The 22,993-nt window shown below is 38.2% G+C and overlaps 1 protein-coding gene across 1 annotated transcript in view; it reads left to right on the plus strand.

Annotated features, from left to right (window-relative positions):
* LOC145544646 (ovostatin homolog 2-like) overlaps window positions 1–22,993 on the plus strand; it is a 51,555-nt gene that overhangs the window by 22,703 nt on the left and 5,859 nt on the right. Inside the window, 15 exon segments of the mRNA XM_081587512.1 lie at window positions 20–169; window positions 2,571–2,741; window positions 4,425–4,573; window positions 6,420–6,509; window positions 6,963–7,191; window positions 7,748–7,877; window positions 12,802–12,920; window positions 13,919–13,970; window positions 15,142–15,225; window positions 16,206–16,382; window positions 17,151–17,232; window positions 17,862–18,018; window positions 18,700–18,774; window positions 19,844–20,009; window positions 21,105–21,316. Of these exon segments, the coding sequence (XP_081443638.1) occupies window positions 20–169; window positions 2,571–2,741; window positions 4,425–4,573; window positions 6,420–6,509; window positions 6,963–7,191; window positions 7,748–7,877; window positions 12,802–12,920; window positions 13,919–13,970; window positions 15,142–15,225; window positions 16,206–16,382; window positions 17,151–17,232; window positions 17,862–18,018; window positions 18,700–18,774; window positions 19,844–20,009; window positions 21,105–21,316 (2,043 nt within the window).

The following is a 22,993-nucleotide window of genomic DNA, read 5'->3' on the forward strand; positions in this document are numbered from 1 at the left end:
TTTTCTTCCTTAATTTTAGGTTAGCATAAAGTTCTCAAAGGAGCAGGGAGTACCTGGCTCCAGCACAGGTCTCCATCTTCAGGCATCCCCTGACTCGGTCTGTGCCCTCCGGGCTGTGGATAAAAGCGTTCTCCTACTGAAGTCAGAGCAACAGCTGTCGGCTGAAAGTGTAAGTTCTCAGACTTCCTCATTTTAACCTAGACTCCCAACAAGTCTTATGCTCCAGATGATGTTTTTATTTGAAATGGAACAGGTTTAAAATGTCAAACATTGTCTTTCTTTGTCTTTCCATGAATTGGATGCTTAACTATTTTTTTTGGATAGCTGAGGACTCACAACAATAAAGAATTCTATGGATGACTATAATGGGTTAGGGATTATACAACTGTAGATGTAACCATATATATGAAAACCTAGAGTTAAATCTCAGTATCAAAGGGTATGCTTGGACATTCTTTTATCTGTTAATAGATCTCATATTTTCATAAGCATTTCCAAACCAGCAATTTCAGAATTTTTCATCAAAGTCATCTCAGTTAAAAACTATTGGATATTTTAATTTCCCGTTTTCTTTCTTTTGTTTTTACTTTTTCTTTTAATTGGAGTATAATTGATTTACAATGTTATGATAGTTTTTACTATACAACAAAGTGAATGAGTTATATGTATACATATTTCCCATCCCTCTTTCTTAAAATTTATTTTTAATTGAAGGATAATTGCTTTACAATGTTGTGTTAGTTTCTGCTGTACAACAAGGTGAACCAGCTATATGTGTACAAGTACTCCCTCCCTCTTGACGCTCCCAGCGCCCCCATCCCATCCCTCTAGGTCATCGCGGAGCACTGAGCTGAGCTCCCGGGACTGTACAGCATCTTTCCACTAGCTCTCTGTTTTACACGTGGTGGTATATATCTGTCAGTGCTGCTCTCTCAATGCATCCCTGTTCTCTTTGTCTGTGTTTCTATTCTTGCCCTGCAAGTACGTTCTCACATTTTGACGTTGCATCTTTCCTTCCTCTAATGATCTGATTATGTCCCATCAACCACAAGGTTTGGAAGCTGCCACTTCTAGGCCCATTTATTTCAAGTCCCTTTCTTATCGAGTCCAAAGACCACGATTCATACTTTGACACTTAATGTTGTACTTTCTTTCATCTGGAGTTGACTGGTGTGTGTGTCTTCCAATTTCTCCATGCCAGTCTTTTCTTTCCTTCATGTAGTCTCTTAAAATTTCCTTCTCCAACTTCTCAACAGTAGGAGCTCTGTTGGAATATCGTGTTGATATTTCTTGTTGTTGTTGTTTAGTCACTGTGTCTGACTCTTGTGACCCCATGAACTGTATCCCCCCCAGGTTCCTCTGTCCATGGGATTTCCCAGGCAAGTATACTGGGGTGGGTTGCCATTTCCTTCTCCAGGAGATCTTCTCTGCCCAGGGAATCTTCCCCACAAAGGGAAAGAACCCATGCTTCCTACATGGCTGTTAGATTCTTGACTGCTGAGCCACCAGGTAAGCCCGTTGGTATTTCTGCTAACAAGTAATTTGAAGGTCATGGTATTATCTGTAGCAAACTCATGCTAGTGATTACTTGTCCTCTTTGATTTTATGTTCTCTTTGGAAGGATATTTGAGAAGATTTAGAATCAGGCTGCTATCATTTTGCTCCAGATCTAGGCATTCACAGATAATCATGAATTATCTGGGCTCTCGGCCTTGGAATCATCCATAGATCCTCAGGCATCTCTTCTTAACACGCTATCTTAAATCTTGCATTAAAACTAAAAATTTCTGTGAACCACATAAAACAAAATTGAAGGCTTCCTCTCCTGGAATGAGCTGACTCAAAAGTGTTAGATGAAATACTATAGCTATAAAGAAAAGAACAAGGATAAATAGTAATACAGGGATGCAGGAATAAATTGGGAGATTGAGACTGACATATACACACTATATAAAATAGGTAATTTATAAGAGTCTGCTGTATAGCACAGGGAACTCTTCTCAATACTCTGTAATGGCCTATATGGGAAAAGAATATGAAAAAAAGTGAATATGGGTATATGTGTAACTGAATCACTTTACCTGAAACTAACACAACATTGTAAATCAACTATTCTTCAATAAAAAAAAATTTTAAATCATATTACGAGCACTTATATTTTATATGTAACTAGAATATATGCTTTTCTCTTTTTGATAAGGAGATTTACATATTGAACAATGTTTCTTTTTTGCCTTGGCTGACTGGAAACAGATTCAGATTTGATACTATGCTTATTCATGGAACCATAGCAACCTGTCTGTTTTATATGTTTATTTACTTCATTTTACTTGATTCTGAATTTTTTATTTGTTGTTAGTAAACAAATTTTTTAAATGGCCTCTTTTTCCCCTAAACCATATCAAAATATAAAACTGAAAATAAATTAAAATGTATAAGGATTATAAAATAAATATGTGCTGATGTATTTTTAAATGAAGAATAAATGGTTATAGCACAAAAAGTTGCCAATTTCACCACTACAAAAAGAATATTTCAAATAATTGGAAACCATGATATTTTTCTTTCAGGTGTACAATATGCTTCCAAATATAGAACTGTATGGTTATTTCTATCGTGGTCTCAGCCTTGATGATGGCAAGCTAGACCCTTGCATTCCTCAGAAAGATATGTTTTACAATGGCTTGTATTATATACCTGTAAGCAACCATGGGGATGGAGACACCTATGATATTGTCAAGGTAAGATCATTTTAGGCTTTAAAATTACTGCATGCTGGGACTTCCCAGGTGGTCCAGTGGTTAAGACTTTGCCTTTCAAAGTAGGGGGTGTGGGTTCAATCCCTGGTTGAGAAGCTAAGATCCCAAATGCCTTGAGGCCAAAAAAACCCCAAAAACATAAAGCAGAAGCAATATCGTAACAAAATGCATAAAGATTTTTAAAATAGTCCACATCGAAAAAAAAACTTTAAAAAAATTATTGCATGTCAATTTTAACTTTAGTTTTCCTAACGCATATCTTGGAGAAGGAAATGGCAACCCACTCCAGTATTCTTGCCTGGAAAAATCTGTGGACAGAAGAGCCTGGTGGGTTACAGTCCATGGGGTTGCAAAAGAGTCAGACATGACTTTGCATGCATGCACCAAATGCAAATCTATGTTTTATTAATTGTTCAGTAAAGAAGCTGTCTGCAGTGCAGGAGACCTGGGTTTGATCCTTGGGTCAGGAAGATCCCCTGGAAAAAGGAATGGCAACCCACTCCAGTATTCTTGCCTGGAGAATTCCATGGACAGAAAAGCCTGGTGGGCTACAGTCCAGGGGGGTCACAAAAAGTCAGACATGACCAAGTGACTAATACCTCCTTTTCTTTGAGACTGAGATCAGTAATGTGCTTAAAATCACTCAGAAATTGTCTTATAAAGAAGATATTCATTTTTGTTGATTTTTTTCTCTGTGGAAAATAAATTATGGGGTGGCTGAAATGATGATGTTGATGTTAAAGTTAAAACTAGATGTTAGAAGCAATGAGACAATCTTCAAGGTATTGCAATAAATTTTATGCAGAAATCATCAAATCAGGAAGCTAAAATAGAGCCTCAGCTTCATTTATACAAAGGCTATCGCTGGAATATTCTGAGGCTTCCTAAATGGGTATTTTTTTAAAAGATCTTTTTTAATGTGGACTTTTTTTTTTAGTCTTTATGGAATTTGTTACAATACTGCTTCTGTTTTATGTTTTTGGTTTTTTGGCCAAAAGGCATACGGGATCTTAGGTCTCCGACCAGGGATCAAACTGGCACCCCCTGCGCTGGAAGGCAAAGTCTTAACGACTGGATCACCAGGGAATTTCCTAAAGGAATCTTTATGATTGAAGTCTGCTGGAACTGCTGCTAAGTTGCTTCAGTCGTGTCCAACTCTGTGCAACCCCATAGACGGCAGCCCACCAGGCTCATTTATCCCTGGGATTCTCCAGGCAAGAATACTGGAGTAGGTTGCCATCACAGCTATAGAAATAAAGGACAATAGAATCAGACATTTTCCTTCAAGTCCCAGAGCTCCAATTTACTGGCTGTGTCTCACACACATATGTTCGTGTGTGTGTGTGTGATGTTAATTAAGGCAATGATAACATCTCATAAATATTTTTCCCTGAAAATCAAATGGAGAATAATGTAAAACCCTTAGCAAAATCCCAGAACACAAGTGCTGAATAATCATAGTGATTATCATTTTTCCTCCAAATTAGAGACTTCACACACATCAAAGACGGGTGACTTGTCTTGTAATATACCGGACCCTTGCTTGCTAGCAAAGAAAACATATTTATCATCCATTTTTTAAATTATAATATAGTTGATGACTCTTTTTTAGGTCTTGTATGAAAAGACTGCTCAACTTTTCCTTTGCTATTTGTTTCTTTGAAGGATATGGGTCTGAAAGTCTTCACCAATCTCCATTACCGGAAACCAGAAGTATGTTCAACAGAGAAAAGCATGCCGTACCCTGAGCCGTTCTATCTAGAATCGGGAGGATATGCACCCATGTACAGTGCCCCATTGAAAATTGCATGTGGGTAACCTAGAATTGTGTGGGGGGAGATGGTTAAAAGAATTCATGGAATTGGTTGTATTTGGTATGCCTATCCAAAACTGGGATTTTTATATGTGCAGTATGTCATGTGTTTGTCTACGACCATAAATCCTGAAGCTGAATAAAGCAGAATAAGGCAAGTGGAAATGGTATTAGCTAAAAGGAAGAATTAGCTTCAGATATGAGAGGAAGTTTATTTTTATGGTAGAACACAGCAGCAGAAATGTATAAGAGGGCAATTATAATGATTACAGGAGGAGATGCCCTTATTATGTGTAGATCAGAATATCTAGTTCAAGGCAAAGAGCATTGTGATTCTCAGATGACCAAAGAGCTGGCATCAGACAAATGTGTTCAAATACCAATCCATTTTTGGCTTCCCTGGTGATCCAGGGGTCCAGGGGGTGTGTGTTCAATCCCTGGTGGGGGAACTAAGATCCCATATGCCATGTGGCATGGCCAAAAAATAGGAAAAAAGAATGCCAAATATAAAAAAGAATGTGTATATATATATATGTGTGTGTGTGTGTATAACTGAGTCACTTTACTGTATAGAAGAAAGTAACACAGCATTGTTAATCAACTATGCTTCAATTTAAAAAGAAAAGTTTTTTTTAATGCCAAATATAGCCCAGAGGCCAAGGAAACAAAAGAAAATCTTCTCTAGAAATTAGCAACGTTACTAATTTGTGGGAATGTAAATTGATACAGCTGCTATGGAAGACAGTATGGAGATTCCTTTAAAAACTAGGAATAAAACCAGCATATGACCCAGGAATCCCTCTCCTAGGCATATACTCTGAGAAAATCAAAATTGAAAAAGACACATGTATCCCATTGTTCATTGCAGCACTATATGATAGCTAGAACATGGAAGCAACCTGGATGTCCATTGACAGATGAATGGATAAAGATGTTGTGGTACATATACAGAATGGAATATTACTCAGCCATAAAAAGAAACATTTGAGTCAGTTCTGATGAGGAGGATGAACCTAGAACCTATTATACAGAGTAAAGTGAGTCAGAAAGAGAAAGATAAATATCGTATTCTAACACATATATACAGAATCTAGATAAATGGTACTGAAGAATTCGTTTACAGGGCAGCAGTGGAGAAGCAGACATGGAGAATAAACTTATGGACATGGGGAGAGGGGAGGAGAGGGTGAGATGTATGGAAAGAGTAACATGGAAATCTACGTAACCATATGTAAAATAGATAGCCAATGGGAATTTGTTGTATGGCTCAGGAAACTCAAACAGGGGCTCTGTATCAACCTAGAGGGGTGGGATGGGGAGGGAGATGGGAGGGAGGTTCAAAAGGGAGGGGATATATGTATACCTGTGGCTGATTCATTTTGAGGTTTGACAGAAAACAGCAAAATTCTATAAAGCAATTATCCTTCAATAAAAAAAAGAAATTAACAATGATAATGTCATTAGAAACTTTAGTCATTAGGATGATGGAATTGGCCAATATCAAATTGCTTCGTGTCAGACACCAGAATGTCAGACGAGAAACTCCATTCAATAAATAGACATGACTTTCTCTAAATTTGACGCTGGAGGAACAATGTAGTCTGATTTGTGTGTGTGCGTGTGTGTTGCTCTTATTTTAATAATGGGACTGATTTGAGCATCAAAACACTGACACCTAGGCTGAGATGTACATTTATTGACACTGAGCCACAGCAGCAACCCCTGTATCATGTCCCACTAAGCATGTGCGGTCAGAGATATAGCTTATGGGTGTGTCATTGGAACATATGTTTTTATTCTCTCTCTTTAAAACATTTCTCTTTTCTTTTAGCTGGTGAAGTCACAAGGGAGAATTTTGACTCCATAGAACGGGTTATAATTGAAACAGTAAGAACAAACTTTCCGGAAACATGGATTTGGGACCTTGTCAGTGTTGAGTAAGCTTTTAAGTTTTCTTTCCTATATGTCTTTATTTCTATTTTCTTTTTGTCTTTATTTCCTAAACTTTATTTCTGAGTATATAAAGAAGAACCATGTTGGTAAAATGTAAAACACCATTCACTTGTGTGTATTGACCACATATTTTATTTTGTTTTTCCTCTAGTATTGTTTCTTGTTTGTTCATTTCCTGCAGATAGATGCAAGCTGCATGAATTAGAAAAAATAATGTGTTTAGAGAAATGTGACCTTTTTGAGATTAAATTTTATAGAAATCCAGCTCTCAAAATACTGGTCTAACACCCTGACAAAGATCTAACTATACTGATCTAACGATACTGATCTATGACTCATTTTTAACCTTCAGTTAATACTTTTTTGTTTGCTCTGGATTAAATTTAGGTTCCTGGTTTAGACAAAGGATGCATTTTACCTATAATCTCTCTTTGTAGTTCCTCCGGTTCAGCAAATCTTTCATTCACCATCCCTGATACTATAACCCAATGGGAAGCAAATGGCTTCTGTGTGAATGGTGAGGCTGGATTTGGCATTTCAGCAACAGCTTCTCTGGAAGCCTCCCAACCTTTCTTTGTTGAAATAACCTCCCCCTCTTCAGTTGTTCGGAATGAACGGTCTGATCTGATTGTCACTGTCTTCAGCTACCTGAATACCTGTGTAGAGGTAAATTATTCCCTTTGATCTGGAGTCAAAATCTAATGAGGCCAAGAGATTCCTTGAATATTGCCATATTCTCTTTATTCTCAAATACAAAATGAGTCATAAGATTTTTCCCGCAAACAAAAACAGTTGCTAGGGTTTCCCTGGCAGTCCAGTGGTTAAGGTTTTGCCTTCCAATGCAGGTGAGGGTTCAATCTCTGGTCGGGGAGAGAAGATCCCACATGCTTCATGGCCAAAAAAGCAAAACATAAAACAGAAGCAATATTGTGACAAATTCAATAAAGACTTTTAAAAAATGGTCGACATCAAAAAAAAAAAAAACCTTTGAAAAGCAAACAAAAATTTCCTTTAGTTCACAGCAGTGATTTAAATACTGCTCTAAGAAAGTCATTTTTTAGTATGTGTTATGCCAGATTTATCTTCTTATGAGAGGAGTCATTTGTATCATTTATTTTTGATGATATAAAATAAGTAAAGTAGAATTTTCTCAAGATTGGAGGAGGAAGAGTGAGAGCAAAATGTTTAGAGTGCCACTCTCATTGCATGACTCTTATTTTAGATTTTCACTCAACTGGAAGCATCTCAGGATTTTGAGGCAGATATCAGTACCCCTAAAGACAACAGCAGTGAGATTATCCAAGCTGCAGAGAAAAAGACATATGTCTGGACTGTTACACCTAAGAAGCTGGGTAAGTAACTATGTGTCTACGCCAACCTCTCCTGAAACACCAGTCTATTTTTATTGCCTCTGTTTCCCTTAAGTCCTCTATACAGAAATAACTTTCTCCCTCACATTTGAAATTTCTGTTTTTAAAAGTTCGCATTTTTTTAGGGTCCCAATGAAAATCCTGTTTTTATAATCTAATTTCAGGTTTTGCTAATGCTTGTGTGGAGCAAACCCATCTCCATTTGTTTAAAAGCAGAATGTGATTGAAATACAATGTCAAGGCTCATTTGCATTACCCATCAAGTCCATGTATCATAACCCAAGTGAAGACCATATTTTTGTTAAGGCTGCTCAGTTTCTTCACTTCTCATTTGCTTCTTCACTTGCCATCAGGAACTCATGTTACCTAAATAAAAATTGCTCCTCAATCTCAATGATTGCCAGGATTTGTAAATCTACTAGATGTGTTATGAGACACCCAAAACACTGAACACTCAAATGGGAATTAAACAGGGAGAAGAGTACAGTCTCAGTGCATAGATTATCTGCAATATAGAAAACTAAATTTGACAATATCTTGTTAAAAATACAAGGGAAAGGAAAAGTTAAAAAGAATCTAGTAAACAAGAATGCTAGATGTAGTAGACACATTCTCATCAGTATCAGTTTCAGTTCAGTCGCTCAGTCGTGTCCTACTCTTTGCAAGCCCCATGAATTGCAGCACGCCAGGCCTCCCTATCCATCACCAACTGCCGGAGTCTACCCAAACCCATGTCCTTCGAGTCGGTGATGCCAATCCAGCCATCTCATCCTCTGTCGTCCCCTTCGCCTCCTGCCCCCAATCCTTCCCAGCATTAGGGTCTTTTCCAATGAGTCAAATCTTCGCATGAGGCGGCCAAAGTATTGGAGTTTCAGCTTCAACATCAGTCCTTCCAATGAACACCCAGGACTGATCTCCTTTAGGATGGACTGGTTGGATCTCCTTGCAGTCCAAGGGACTCTTAAGAGTCTTCTCCAACACCACAGTTCAAAAGCATCAATTCTTTGGCGCTCAGCTTTCTTCACTGTCCAACTCTCACATCCATACATGACCACTGGAAAAACCATAGCCCTGACTAGATGGACCTTTGTTGGCAAACTAATGTCTCTGCTTTTAAATATGCTATCTAAGTTGGTCATAACTTTCCTTCCAAGGAGTAAGTGTCTTTTAATTTCATGGCTGCAATCACCATCAGCAGTGATTTTGGAACCCCAAAAAATAAAGTCTGACACTGTTTCCCCATCTATTTCCCATGAGGTGATGGGACCAGATGCCATGATCTTAAGTTTTCTGAACGTTGAGCTTTAAGCCAACTTTTTCACTCTCCTCTTTCACCTTCATGAAGAGGCTATTTAGTTCTTCTTCACTTTCTGCCATAAGGGTGGTGTCCTCTGCATATCTGAGGTTATTGATATTTCTCCCGGCAATCTTGATTCCAGCTTGTGTTTCTTCCAGCCCAGCATTTCTCATGATGTACTCTGCATATAAGTTAAATAAGCAGGGTGACAATATACAGCCTTGACGTACTCCCTTTTCTATTTGGAACCAGTCTCTTGTTCCATCTCCAGTTCTAACTGTTGCTTCCTGACCTGCATACAGGTTTCTCAAGAGACAGGTCAGATGGTCTGGTATTCCCATCTCTTGAAGAATTTTCCACAGTTTATTGTGATCCATACAGTCAAAGGCTTTGGCATAGTCAATAAAGCAGAAATAGATGTTTTTCTGGAACTCTCTTGCTTTTTTGATGATCCAGCTGATGTTGGCAATTTGATCTCTGGTTCCTCTGCCTTTTCTAAAACCAGCTTGAAAGTCTGGAAGTTCACGGTTCACGTATTGCTGTAGCCTGGCTTGGAGAATTTTGAGCATTACTTTACTAGCGTGTGAGATGAGTGCAATTGTGCAGTAGTTTGAGTATTCTTTGGCATTGCCTTTCTTTGGGATTGGAATGAAAATTGACCTTTTCCAGTCCTGTGGCCACTGCTGAGTTTTCCAAATTTGCTGGCATATCGAGCGCAGCAATTTCACAGCATCATCTTTCAGGATTTGAAACAGCTCAACTAGAATTCCATCACCTCCACTAGCTTTGTTCATAGTGATGCTTTCTAAGGCCCACTTGACTTCACATTCCAGGATGTCTGGCTCTATGTGACTGATCACAGCATCATGATTATCTGGGTCATGAAGATCTTTTTTGTACAGTTCTTCTGTGTATTCTTGCCACCTCTTCTTAATATCTTCTGCTTCTGTTAGGTCCATACCATTTCTATCCTTTATCGAGCCCATCTTTGCATGAAATGTTCCCTTGATATCTCTAATTTTCTTGAAGAGATCTCTAGTCTTTCCCATTCTGTGGTTTTCCTCTATTTCTTTGCATTGATCGCTGAGGAAGGCTTTCTTATCTCTCCGTGCTATTCTTTGGAACTCTGCATTCAGATGGGAATATCTTTCCTTTTCTCCTTTGCTTTTTGCTTCTCTTCTTTCCCCAGCTATTTGTAAGGCCTCCTTAGACAGCCATTTTGCTTTTTTGCATTTCTTTTCCATAGGGATGGTCCTGATCCCTGTCTCCTGTACAATGTCATGAACCTCTGTCCATAGTTCATCAGGCACACTGTCTATCAGATCTAGTCCCTTAAATCTGTTTGTCACTTCCACTGTATAATCATAAGGGATTTGATTTAGGTCATACCTGAATGGTCTAGTGGTTTTCCCTTCTTTCTTCAATTTAAGTCTGAATTTGGCAATAAGGAGTTCATGATCTGAGCCACAGTCTGCTCTCGGTCTTGTTTTTGCTGACTGTATAGAGGTTCTCCATCTTTGGCTGCAAAGAATATAATCAATCTGATTTCAGTGTTGACCATCTGGTGATGTCCATGTGTAGAGTCTTCTCTTGTGTTGTTGGAAGAGGGTGTTTGCTATGACCAGTGCGTTCTCTTGGCAAAACTCTATCAGCCTTTGCCCTGCTTCATTCTGTACTCCAAGGCCAAATTTGCATGTTACACCAGGTGTTCCTTGACTTCCTACTTTTGCATTCCAGTTCCCTATAATGAAAAGGACATCTTTTTTGGGTGTTAGTTCTAAAAGGTCTTTTAGGTCTTCATAGAACCGTTCAAGTTTAGCTTCTTCTGCATTACTGGTTGAGGCATAGACTTGGATTACCGTGATATTGAATGGTTTGCCTTGGAAACAAATAGAGATCATTCTGTCATTTTTGAGATTGCATTCCAGACTCTTTTGTTGACCATGATGGCTACTCCATTTCTTCTAAGGGATTCCTGCCCACAGTAGTAGATATAATGGTCATAGGAGTTAAATTCAACCATTCCAATCAATCTTAGTTCTCTGATTCCTAGAATGTACACGTTCACTCTTGCCATCTCCTGTTTGACCACTTCCAATTTGCCTTGATTCATGGACCTAACATTCCAGGTTCCTATGCAATAATGCTCTTTACAGCATCGGACTTTGCTTCTATCACCAGTCACATCCACAGCTGGGTATTGTTTTTGCATTGGCTCCATCCCATCATTCTTTCTGGAGTTATTTCTCCAGTGATCTCCAGTAGCATATTGGGCACCTACCGACCTGGGGAGTTCATCTTTCAGTGTCCTATCTTTTTGCCTTTTCATGCTGTTCATGGGGTTCTCAAGGCAAGAATACTGAAGTGGTTTTCCATGCCCTTCTCCAGTGGATCACATTCTGTCAGTATCATCATCAGTATCGCTAATATCAAATATCAGTATCACTAATATCAAAAAGTAAAATTTCCTTTATTTCATATTCTATATTCATTATATTCCTTTAGCAATAAAGAGTAATTTATGAGGTCACTTTAGTTCACCTGACATTGGTCTGCGTAAGACTAGTTTTCCTATTAGATCTTGTTTATCAATTTCTGTAACTATACAAGATCTTCAGAAATCTTCCACTGGCAATTGAGATAGAATACTGTACTGACTTGTATGGTTTTATGGCTTTAAGTGGAGGACACAGTTCTAAGAGTGGAGTGTCAAAAATCTACCTTAAAAAAAAACACATTAACAAAAAATAAGAACAGTGTATTGGTTATGCACAGGTATATAGGCACACAGACAATATGAAACCAAAAGTACTATATTTCTTATTTCTTTAATTTTCACAAGAAGATTGGAGATCTATTTGCATTATGACCTATGATATCACTTCCCAGTGACTCCCCAGATGGCTTCCCAGATAGGGCTTCCTTGGTGGTGCTAGAGATAACGAATCCACTTTCCAATGCAGAAGACATAAGAGAGGTGAGTTCTATCCCTGGCTCAGGAAGATCCCTGAAGAAGGAAATGGCAATCCACTGCAGTATTCTTGCCTGGAAAATTCCATGAACAGAGGAGCCTGGAGGGCTATAGTCCATGGGGGTCGCAAAGAGGTGGACACGACTAAAGTAACTTAGCATGCATGCACATAGATGTAACAGGGAGTTAAAAACAATAGATCCCCTGCTAACATTTGATTTAAATTCAGTGCCCTTTCCACTATGTCATAGTTTACTGCTTTGGTTTGTTCAATCTTGGAAAAAGTTAGAAGGCCTAGTTTTCTGACTTTATTGTCATATGTAAACTTTAAAAGCAACCCATATCAAGGAATTTGCTCAACTGGCTTTGCAGAATATTCTCTTTTTTTCCATAAAATTTCTTAAGTTCTAGTTAGGTAAGTGAATCATTTACTTCATGTAAGGAATCTTGAAAGAGGTAGAAAAGGACATCATATTATCTGTAGGCAAGAGAAAGAATGAGTTATTTTGGTCCAAGCATAAATATGATGACAGGATTCAGTTTGTCTGATTCAAGAAGTGATTTATAGACTTTTAATCATTTCCCTTCACAGAAGGGGCCAGTGGTCAATATAATTTATATTTGGGAATGTTTTTCAGGTAAAGTGAATATCACTGTAGTTGCTGAGTCCAAGCAAAATAGTGCTTGCCCAAATGAAGCACCTGAGAGGCAGAATCTGAACTGGAAAGATACTGTGATCAAAAGTCTGTTGGTACAAGTAAGTACATTCAAAACTATCAAGCCCTTCCACATACAAAATAGAGAGTATCTAATGGGCTTCCCAGGGCTTCCCTGGTGGTGCTAGTGGTAAAGAACCCACCTGCTAATGCAGAAGACATAGGAGACTCAGATTCCATTCCTGGGTTGAGAAGATCTCCTGGAGGAGGAAATGGCAACCCACTCCAGTGTTCTTGCCTGAAGAATCCCAATGACAGAGGAGCCTGGCGAGCTACAGCCCATAGGGTCACAAGAGATGGACAGAAGAAGTGACTTAGCATGCATGCAATAGGTTAAATAATAAAGGACATTCTCTGTGAAGAGACTTAATTGACCATAATTACTGTTGACAAACAGTCGGACATGACTGAGCAACTAACACTTTCACTCTCACTATTGACACAAGACGTGCCATTTTAAATAAATGAAAACAACAATAAAATTCATCCATTCTTTAATTAACACTTAACCCAGGATAGAAAAATGTAACTCGTGAAACAGGCTTAGATTTTTTGTTTACTCCTGACTCATGATGCTTCCTATACACCTGCTCCTCTTCCCTCCCTTCGTTTAACTGGCTCTCAAATCCAAGAGACAAATCTACATGCCTGTGCAGTCCTCATCATCCTCTAAAAGAATCACTGCTTGTCAATGGCATCTTTTCACCTCACGTCTTAGGGTGTTCTTACTTTGCAAAACACTTTTGCTTGTCTACTGGAGAAGCTGGACAGCGCCAGGGAAACTGAGTATGTTCCACTAAGACACTGAAGTTATCTCCATCCCACAAAGAACTGTGGAAACACAGGGCCAAAGTGGGTGTTGGTAACATACAGTGACTTGCAGATATAAACAGAAGGGGGCAATGAATGGATCTTCTCCAGCGACAAGCATGAGCCAGCCATGCCTAAGTGAGCTGACACTTGGTTGCTTTTTCTGCATGGAAAGATGACCCAGACCTCTAACTTTATGCTTCTTTCTGTTTACTTTACTCTTTGATAGCCTGAAGGTATTGAAAAAGAGATGACTCAAAGTTTCCTTATCTGTACACAAGGTAAGAGGATCTTTTCTTTTTTAACTTTTTATTTTGTATTGGGGTATAGATAATTAACAACGTTGTGATAGTTTCGGGCAAACAGCGAAGGGACTCAGCCATACATATACATGTATCCATTCTCCCCCAAATTCCCGTCCCATCCAGGCTGCCATGTAACATTGAGCAGATTCCCATGTGCTGTAGGATCTTCTACATGGTCAAACTAGTCCTAAAAGAAATTTATCCACAGGTCTGTTTATTTCCTCTTCTTCCACTTTATTGCTATACTGAGGACCTCGGTGACTTTATTCTGAATATCCAGTGGAGGATTATTTCATTTCAGGCCCAGTCTTCGTTGTATAATTTTAGCAAACATAAAGGATATTTATGAGTTTATGTTTTGTTGTTCATCTATGACATCGAACTGTCTCAGCCTACTTCTTTCATCTTGTGAATTTTTTTAGGGGGTGGGGTGGGTGGAGCTCGTCTTACATGTGAGTGTGGCACTATTTTGGGGCAGTGGGAAGTCAAGATTATGCCCAAACAGCACATAATGTAAGCAGTTCATAATGTAACCTTTGCTTCTGTACTCCTGGGATGAAACAACCATAGAAAATCACTGCCCTTCAATAGCCAGTTTTATGGGCCTCATGAGTATTGTTTTGTGTGAGTTGATGATGATCTGATTTTTAAAAAATTCTTATGAACATTATTTTTTTTGGCCACACTGCACATCTTGCAGGATCTTAGTCCCCAGCCAGGGATCAAATCGGGTCCCAGCAGTAGAAGCACTGAGTCCTAACCACTGGACTGCCAGGGGATTTCCTGATGATTTGATTTTAATGCCTAGTAAGAGTCTCCAAGCTTTAGCTTTCATGTGTAATGTTCCATATGTCATAATCAGTAGTTTTTACTTTTACTTTTTTTTTTCATGCATAAGTAGTTCAGGCACTAAACTGATAGAGAATAGAGGCCATCTCTAACTTGCAGATTTATATGCCATTTTCTAAATGTATTGTTATTCTAAACTAGATCAAAACCTCAAGCTCATCTCTTCAAACAAGCAACTTATAAAATAAATATAAATAATGGAATATATTTCCTAATATGTTTGTCCCACAAACTTGCTGCTATTGTTTATGAAAGAAAGCCAAACGTTATTTATTTTATTGATATTTTTTCTTTCCAGGCACCAAAGTCTCCAGGCAGGTAGATTTGAATTTGACAAATGATGTCGTAGAAGGATCAACCAGGGCCTTTTTCACTGTTGTGGGTAAGTTGGTTAAATTTTTTGTTTCACAGTGATTTGAAAATCTTAATTGAGGTGGTCTTAAAAAAAAAAAAACAACTTAAAAGGATGGAGAGATTTTTCTTACAGTATCAATTGGATGGAATTATTGTTGAGGATGATCTCCTATGTTTGTTTCTGCATGGGATCTGAAGGACTTACAGCACCATTTTCAAATCTATGTCCCTGTGCGATGAACTGAGAGAGTATACACGACCATGTGTCAAATAGATAGCTAGTGGGAAGCTGCTGTACAACACAGAGAATTCAGCTCAGTAGTCTGTGATGACCTAGAAAGGTGGGATGGGGGAGAGGGTAGGAGGGAGGCTCAAGAGGGAGGGGATATATGTATACATATATTAAGAGCTGATTCATGTAACACAACATTGTAAAGCAGTTATACTTTAATAAAAAAATAAATTACAAAAAAATTCTATGTCCCTAGAAGATATTTTTTCTGCTGAATGGTAATTGGTATTTAGAAAACAAAGAGTCCTATGATAGCCTGTCCATCTGAAATATTAAATATACCTTTGGAGATCAGAATACACTTTGTTAGAAATGCTGGAAATTTCCTCAGTAAAGGAGAAAAACTGTTTCAGGGAAGTCAAATTTCTTTGTCTATTATTAACATCTACATTTTGGGGGCAGAGATAGATTATATTGTATAATTCACAGGGTCAGCTTCTCAAAAAACCAAACCAGCAAGCAATCAAGTGAACAAACACACTTTCTTAAATTCCTTCTCTCTGTGGTAATAGGAGATTTTCCAAAACATTTTTCATACCAGAAACCTCTTTCACTTCACCCTCTTTAAAATTACTTCATGAAAACATCCCTTGTTACCACCTTTTAGACCTATTTTAAAATGTTCTTTCCTTCCACTATGCCTCTTTCACCTATTGTCATTAATGCTGAGATGCCAAGTTTAACAAACAGTAACATTCTGTTTGTCCTGTTTTTAGGGAATGTTCTAGGACTTACAGTACAGAATCTGGAGAATCTTTTCCAAATGCCCTATGGAGGTGGAGAACAGAATATTGCCCTGCTAGCATCTGATACCTACATCCTAGACTATCTGGAATCTACTAAACAACTGACAGAGGAAGTTAAATCTAAAGCTTTATTCTTCTTATCTAATGGTGAGAAGATTGAAGTAATTTCTGCCTATAATAGATTAAATAAATTATTACTAATATCAAGATGTCATAAAGCTGCTATTTTGAGGTAGTCTTATGGGGAAAAAGTATATCTGAAAAACTGAGTCACTCTGAATACTAGCTCTATTTTGGAGTGTTTTTGTTTGTTTATTTGGGGGCTTTTTTGGAATTCAATATCTGTATGGTCATTTGGCTTTACAATTCAGATCTGTACTGTTTCACATTATGAGCTCAGGGTTTTTCTTAATGCCTAATATTTTGCCAAGCTACTTTGTCAGTGGGTTTTGTTATTGTTATTAATGGTAACTATAAACAGTTCATTTATCAACTTCTGGATTTGTTAGCTCAATTGCGTTCCATTGAAATGAAGTGATTAGTTTTGTATTTAGAAAGATCTTGTAAATGTGATAGCAAAGAAAAGTTCAGGAGTATAATTTATTTTATTCTTTTTTTCAGAAAAATAACACTGAAATAAAATAACCCCAAGAAAAAAAATTAAACAATTAGTAATATCAGACAACTATTGAGTTAGACGTAGTCACATGGAATATCTTACTTGTCATTAAAACCCCATAAGGTAGAAGCTATCTTTTCTCCCTATGGATAGAGAACCTGAGTTTCAGAAATTAAAATTGAAATGATCATCTAGTCATTTATGTCTGTCTAATTCCAAAATACGGGGCTGTTAGTACATCATTCTGTTTCTTCTAACTTTCTTAAAGAATAATTTCTTACTGTGTTGTATTTTAGGTTATCAGAAGCAGTTATCTTTCAAAAACCTGGGTGGTTCCTATAGTGTATTTTGGCAGAGGAATCAGGAAGGAAGTATATGGTAAGAGGTGGAAATTTTACTTTAAATAATACAAGAATGATCTGAAGAGGACTTGTGAGGGGCTGAGGGGAATTGTGTTTGGTGGGGATGTGAAAGCAACACTTTTGTGTTTCAAAGTGAATTCCTAGAGGTGAATCAGATAAAACTAAAATATTTGATTATTTCAACTTTAAAGCCACAATGTACCGAAAGTCTCATAACAGTTTGTTTAGGCGTCTGGTCATTTAATGACACCCCCACCAATACTTCCACAGTTTGTGATAAATGGCACATCTTGGTCTGCCTCTCTCAGCCCCATGTAAATTGAGGAAAGTAAAACTAAAAGGCTCCAAAGCACCTAATTACACCCATTCCATTCTTTCTTCATGTATGGACAATCTGATGGATTCTATAGAAATTTGTGCATAAACGTGCTGGAAATTACATGCTCTTACTTTCATATACTGCTGTTCATAACACTTTACTGACCCAAAGGAAAGAACTGCTGTCAATCAAGACTTGTTACAGTCACTCTCAGCCAGATTAGATCCACCCATGACCCAAAGCGATCAGTGATGATGGACCTGATGGGAAGCTGACATCATTTCTTTCTTATCTAACTTCTGTCTAACTGAGGATTGGCTTTACAGGCTCAGTGCTCTTACTTTTAAGACATTCGAGGGAATGAAGAAATATGTTTTCATTGATGAACTGGTTCAAAGGGAGACCTTGATCTGGCTTGCAAGCAAACAGAAAATAGATGGCTGCTTTAAAAGTGATGGCAAGCTTTTCAACAATGCCTGGGAGGTGAGTGATTCACACAAGTAAGCTTTCCTTTCTCCTTTGCATTACCTGCCTTATCCAGCTCTTGGGAACATGAGTACACTTCTTATGAATATTACTCCTTTTGCTGCAGTCACAGGCTTGTGGTGTGTAGATCAAAACCATTATTACTGCTGCCTGCATGTCACCCTCAGCCTACACTGAATTCCTCTTGAATCTATTGTTCATCTTACTGTTCTCAGTCTTTTCTTAGAACCAGTCTCCTTGAGTAGATAAACTGAGAATAGAAGAGAGGGGACTGAAAAAGAACCTAGAGAGGAAACAGTTTGTAAATTTGAAGCCAGACATTATTCGTTTGTATTTATGGATGGTAAACCAGTTCAGGAAGAGGATCTCGTAGTTTATATTGTTTCAATGAAGCACTGATCCAATACCTCTTTAAATCAAAGCCTGAGGACCTCACTTGCCTCAGGTCAAAATGCAAATGAAATGAAGTCTGTCCTTGATAGACCTATTCTTTCCCTTTTCCTGTCCATATTTAGGTATATCACTTGGTATTCTCCATATGCTGCACCGTGGCCAAAAAAAAAATTAAAAAAGTTATATTTGTCCCATTGTTTCTTTCCTATCTAGTTTCCCTTCAGAAGGATAGCTGTTCTTTTGTGCTCTGCTGTCCTATATGACTCGTGGTTCCTTTGTGTTTAGGTTGGAGATGAAGAGGACATTGTACTCACTGCCTACATCGTTGCTGCATTCCTTGAAGCTGGACTCAATTTCACTGTATGGGTCCCATTGTCTTTTAGTTTCAGTCAGCTGAATGCACATGAATTTGACTATCAAATCAATTCAGAGTGATTTAAAATTCCTGGACTGGGTGAAATATCAAGAGAACAATTAATTCATTACCACTCTTTAAATTAATGCTCCCAAAAGTTTTTTTGATTCATGCATGCTAAGTCACTTCAGTCATGTCCAACTCTTTGAGACCCTATAGACTGTAGCCTGCCAGGCTCTTCTGTCTATGGGATTTTCCAAGCAAGAATACTGGAGTGGGTTGCTATTTCCTCCTCCAGGGGATTTTCCAGACCCAGGGATCAAACCCACATCTCTTAAGTCTCCTGCATTGGCAGGCAGGTTCTTTACCACTAGCGCCACCTTTTTGATTCATAGAAACCTTTTATGATCACTATTGAGTTTTACCCTAGAGAAGATATACATACGCACACTTATACAAGTGTTTCATACCATTTCGGTATCCATATATCTCCTGAAGTTCAGTTATTAATTTCAGATTAAGAACTCTTATTCCAAATATAACTATAACCTGATATTCTGTTTGTCTAACCAATTCAGTATGCAAACATTTTCAGCTTAAGTGTGGTTCATCTTGGCTGCCTTTCAATCCAAAGTTCAAATTATCCGATTGCAAAATCTATTCTTGAAATAAGACCCTAGTAATTTTCAGGGTCTTTGGTAACCTCAAAAATCATCTTTAGAAATATGAGCCTCTACTTTGGGCATTAGTGTAAAATATCTTAGGTCTAAAAATAAATATGTATACTTTGCCACAAAGAAAACATTTATATCATTAACTAAAATACGACCAGTCAGATAGAGATTGCCATTTTCTTACTACTTAAATATTCTCAAATACTGATAATCCATTAAAAATGAATTTTTTAATGATATTTATAAAATATAATTGACATGTACAGAAATGAACAGGTTTGCATGTAAAATATACTTCAAGGGTATATTACATACATTATAAAGAATGATTAGTTTAAGCAGTCAAGCTTACAAGTAGTCAAGTATCATTTTAAAATGAATTGTTCTTCTTCATGACTAGTTTCCTGCTCTACGAAATGGGCTCTTTTGCTTAGAGGAGGCCTTGGAAAATGGAGTCAGAAATGGCTACAACCATGCAGTTCTAGCTTATGCTTTTGCATTAGCTGGAAAAGAGGAGCAAGTGGAATCCTTACTCCAGACCCTGGATCAATCTGCTACAAAATTAAGTAAGTATTATTATTCACTTTTGCTAATGGAGGGGCTTTCAAGCAAACAATCTGCCTGAAATGCAGGAGACCAAGATTTGATACCTGGGTGGGGAAGATCCCCTGGAGGAGGAAATGGCAACCCATTCCAGTTTTCTTGCCTGGAGACTCCCATGGACAGAGGAACCTCATGGGCTACAGTCCAAGGGGTCGCAAAGAGTCAGACACGACTGAGCAACTTTCACTTCACTTCACTTCTTTGTTAATGGAGATGACCCTAAGAATAAACTGATGAAACTGAGCAATCACATAGGAGCCCTCTCATTTCTGGTATGTTTCTATTTACCTTATGAAATTTGAGTGACTTTTTTAAAAAACAAAACATTATATATTTTCTAGTTTCCTCTTTTTCTTTTCTGCTCATTTCTTCTCAAATGAGTGAAGTAAAGAAAATCAAGTGGAGTGACTGCAGACAATAAAAACTACTTGTGAAGCTTTGACCTTGAACTTAAGGTCAAAAACTTTGACCTTAGGAAGTTGCTATCTGAAGTTGCATTAGTTCGCTAGGGCTGCCATAATATTGGGTTGGCCAAGAAGTTCGTTTGAGTTTTTCCATAAAAACCTGAACAAACTTTTTGACCAGTCCAATAAAATACTCTGTACTGGGTGGTTTAAATGACAGAAATTTATTTTCTCATGGTTCTGGAGCTAGAATTCCAAGATCAAAGTGTCAGCAGGTGTGATGTCTTCTGAGGCCATTCTGCTTAGTTTGTAGATGGCCATCTTCTCTGACCATCTTCACATGTTTTTTCCCATGTACACACATTCCTGGTGCCCCCTTCATGAGTCCAAATTATCTCTTTGATAAGGATACATTTGTTGCTGTTGTTGTTGTTTAGTTGCTAAGTACTAAGACCCATCTAAATGGCTTCATTTTAACTTATTCACCCCTTTAAAAGCCCTATCTCCAAATACAGTTCCCTTCTGAGATTCTAGGGAGTAGGGCTTGAACATATGGATTTTGAGGGGCACAATGAACCCATAACAGAGGTCAAAGATGGCATTTGCATCTTTCTTTTCATAGACACTGTGTGAAAATTCTTCTTTTCTTCTCAGATAATGTGATATATTGGGAAAAAGCGAAGAAACCCGAGACAGAGGCATCTCCACTCTTTATTCCTCGGGCACCTTCTGCTGAGACAGAGAAGACTTGCTATGTGCTGTTGGCTATCATTTCCCAGAAAAACCCAGACCTGACCTACGCTAGTAAGATTGTTCAGTGGCTTGCCCAACAGATGAATTCTCACGGAGGCTTCTCCTCCCCTCAGGTGATTGGTGTGGATCTAGTAACATAACCACAATATGTTCAATGCAAAAGTTGCCACTCTATAAGAATATAGATAATATATAATATAGATATATATAATAAAAATACCAAAGGTAGGAAATACCTTCTGAGACAAGGAATATTTGCTATTATAAATCATCTTTATTGGGGTTTAGTTGCTTTATAATGGGTTGGTTTCTGCTGTGTAATGACGCAAATCAGCTATATGTATACATACAGCCCCTCCCTCTTGGACCTCCCACCTACCCCCACCCCAGTCCACCCCTCTAAGTCATCACAGAGCACCGAGCTGATCTCCTTGAGCTGTTGCTGCTAAGTCGCTTCAGTCGTGTCCGACTCTGTGCGACCCCATAGACGGCAGCCCACCAGGGTCCACCGTCCCTGGGATTCTCCAGGCAAGAACACTGGAGTGGGTTGCCATTTCCTTCTCCAATACATGAAAGTGAAAAGTGAAAGTGAAGTCGCTCAGTCGTGTCCGACTCTTCGCGACCCCATGGACTGCAGCCTACCAGGCTCCTCCGTCCATGGATTTTCCAGGCAAGAGTACTGGAGTGGGTTGCCATTGCCTTCTCCCTCCCTGTGCTACTAGCTAGCTATTTTACACATGGTATGGCAACCCACCCCAGTACTCTTGCCTGGAAGATCCCAGGGACGGCAGAGCCTGGTGGGCTGCCGTCTAAGGGATCGCACAGAGTCAGACATGACTGAAGCGACTTAGCAGCAGTGTATATATACCAATTCAAATCTCTCAATTCATTCCACCCCTTCTTCCCCCACCCTATGTCCACACATGCATTCTCCACATCTGTGTGTCTATTCCTGCCCTGCACATAGGTTGATCTGTACCATTTTTCAAGATAGCACATGTATGCGTTAATATACAATATTTGTTTTTCTCTTTCTGACTTACTTCACTGTGTATGATAGTCTCTAGGTTCATCCACGTCTCTACAGGTGACCCAATATTTAGTCAACAAGCACTTATTGGGCAGTTTTTGTATACCAGGAACTCTACTAGGAATTTTCTATGTACAAATGAATAAAATAAAATTCCCTCTCAGGGAATGTATGCCTGATTTATATCTCCATTTACACAGTAAAAATAGAATGAAAGTCTAGAAAGGATGGTTGTTATAAACACCAGAGCCCTGACAATAAAAATACTTTGGTCAAACCACATGTCAGCCAAGAAGTAATATTTCTCCCTATTTCTGTGGTCTACATGTTGGAAAAAGCAAATGAATGAATAGCCAAAGAAATGGGTATCAAAAACAATGACTTATGTCCTTCCTTAATAGGCAAAAAAATTTAATGCGAAGAAATGCAAGTTTTATTCCCACAAGGAAAATCATTTCCTTCTTTACTTTCTGTTTTTCAGTCTTAGTTTCTGAGTAAAACCATATGTTAGTGAATCTCCCAACATCCTTTCTGGATTCTGACTTCCCATCTTTGAAGACAGTTGAGCATAAACATTATCTATGGCAGCCGAATTACATAACACCTTAATTTTTAGAAAAGATTGAGCACTATTTCACACAGATATTATAAAATTATTTAGAAGACTTTTAGATCTAACTAAGATTTGTTGAAGAAAGTGGCAACAATTAGCACAAGCAAATATGTTTTTCCTATTGTTTAGAATACTGCTTCTTGGTGT

The sequence above is a fragment of the Giraffa tippelskirchi genome, chromosome 4, assembly GCF_054371585.1.
Source record: "Giraffa tippelskirchi isolate mGirTip1 chromosome 4, T2T-mGirTip1v1.2.pri, whole genome shotgun sequence".
NCBI classification, from domain to species: domain Eukaryota; kingdom Metazoa; phylum Chordata; class Mammalia; order Artiodactyla; family Giraffidae; genus Giraffa; species Giraffa tippelskirchi.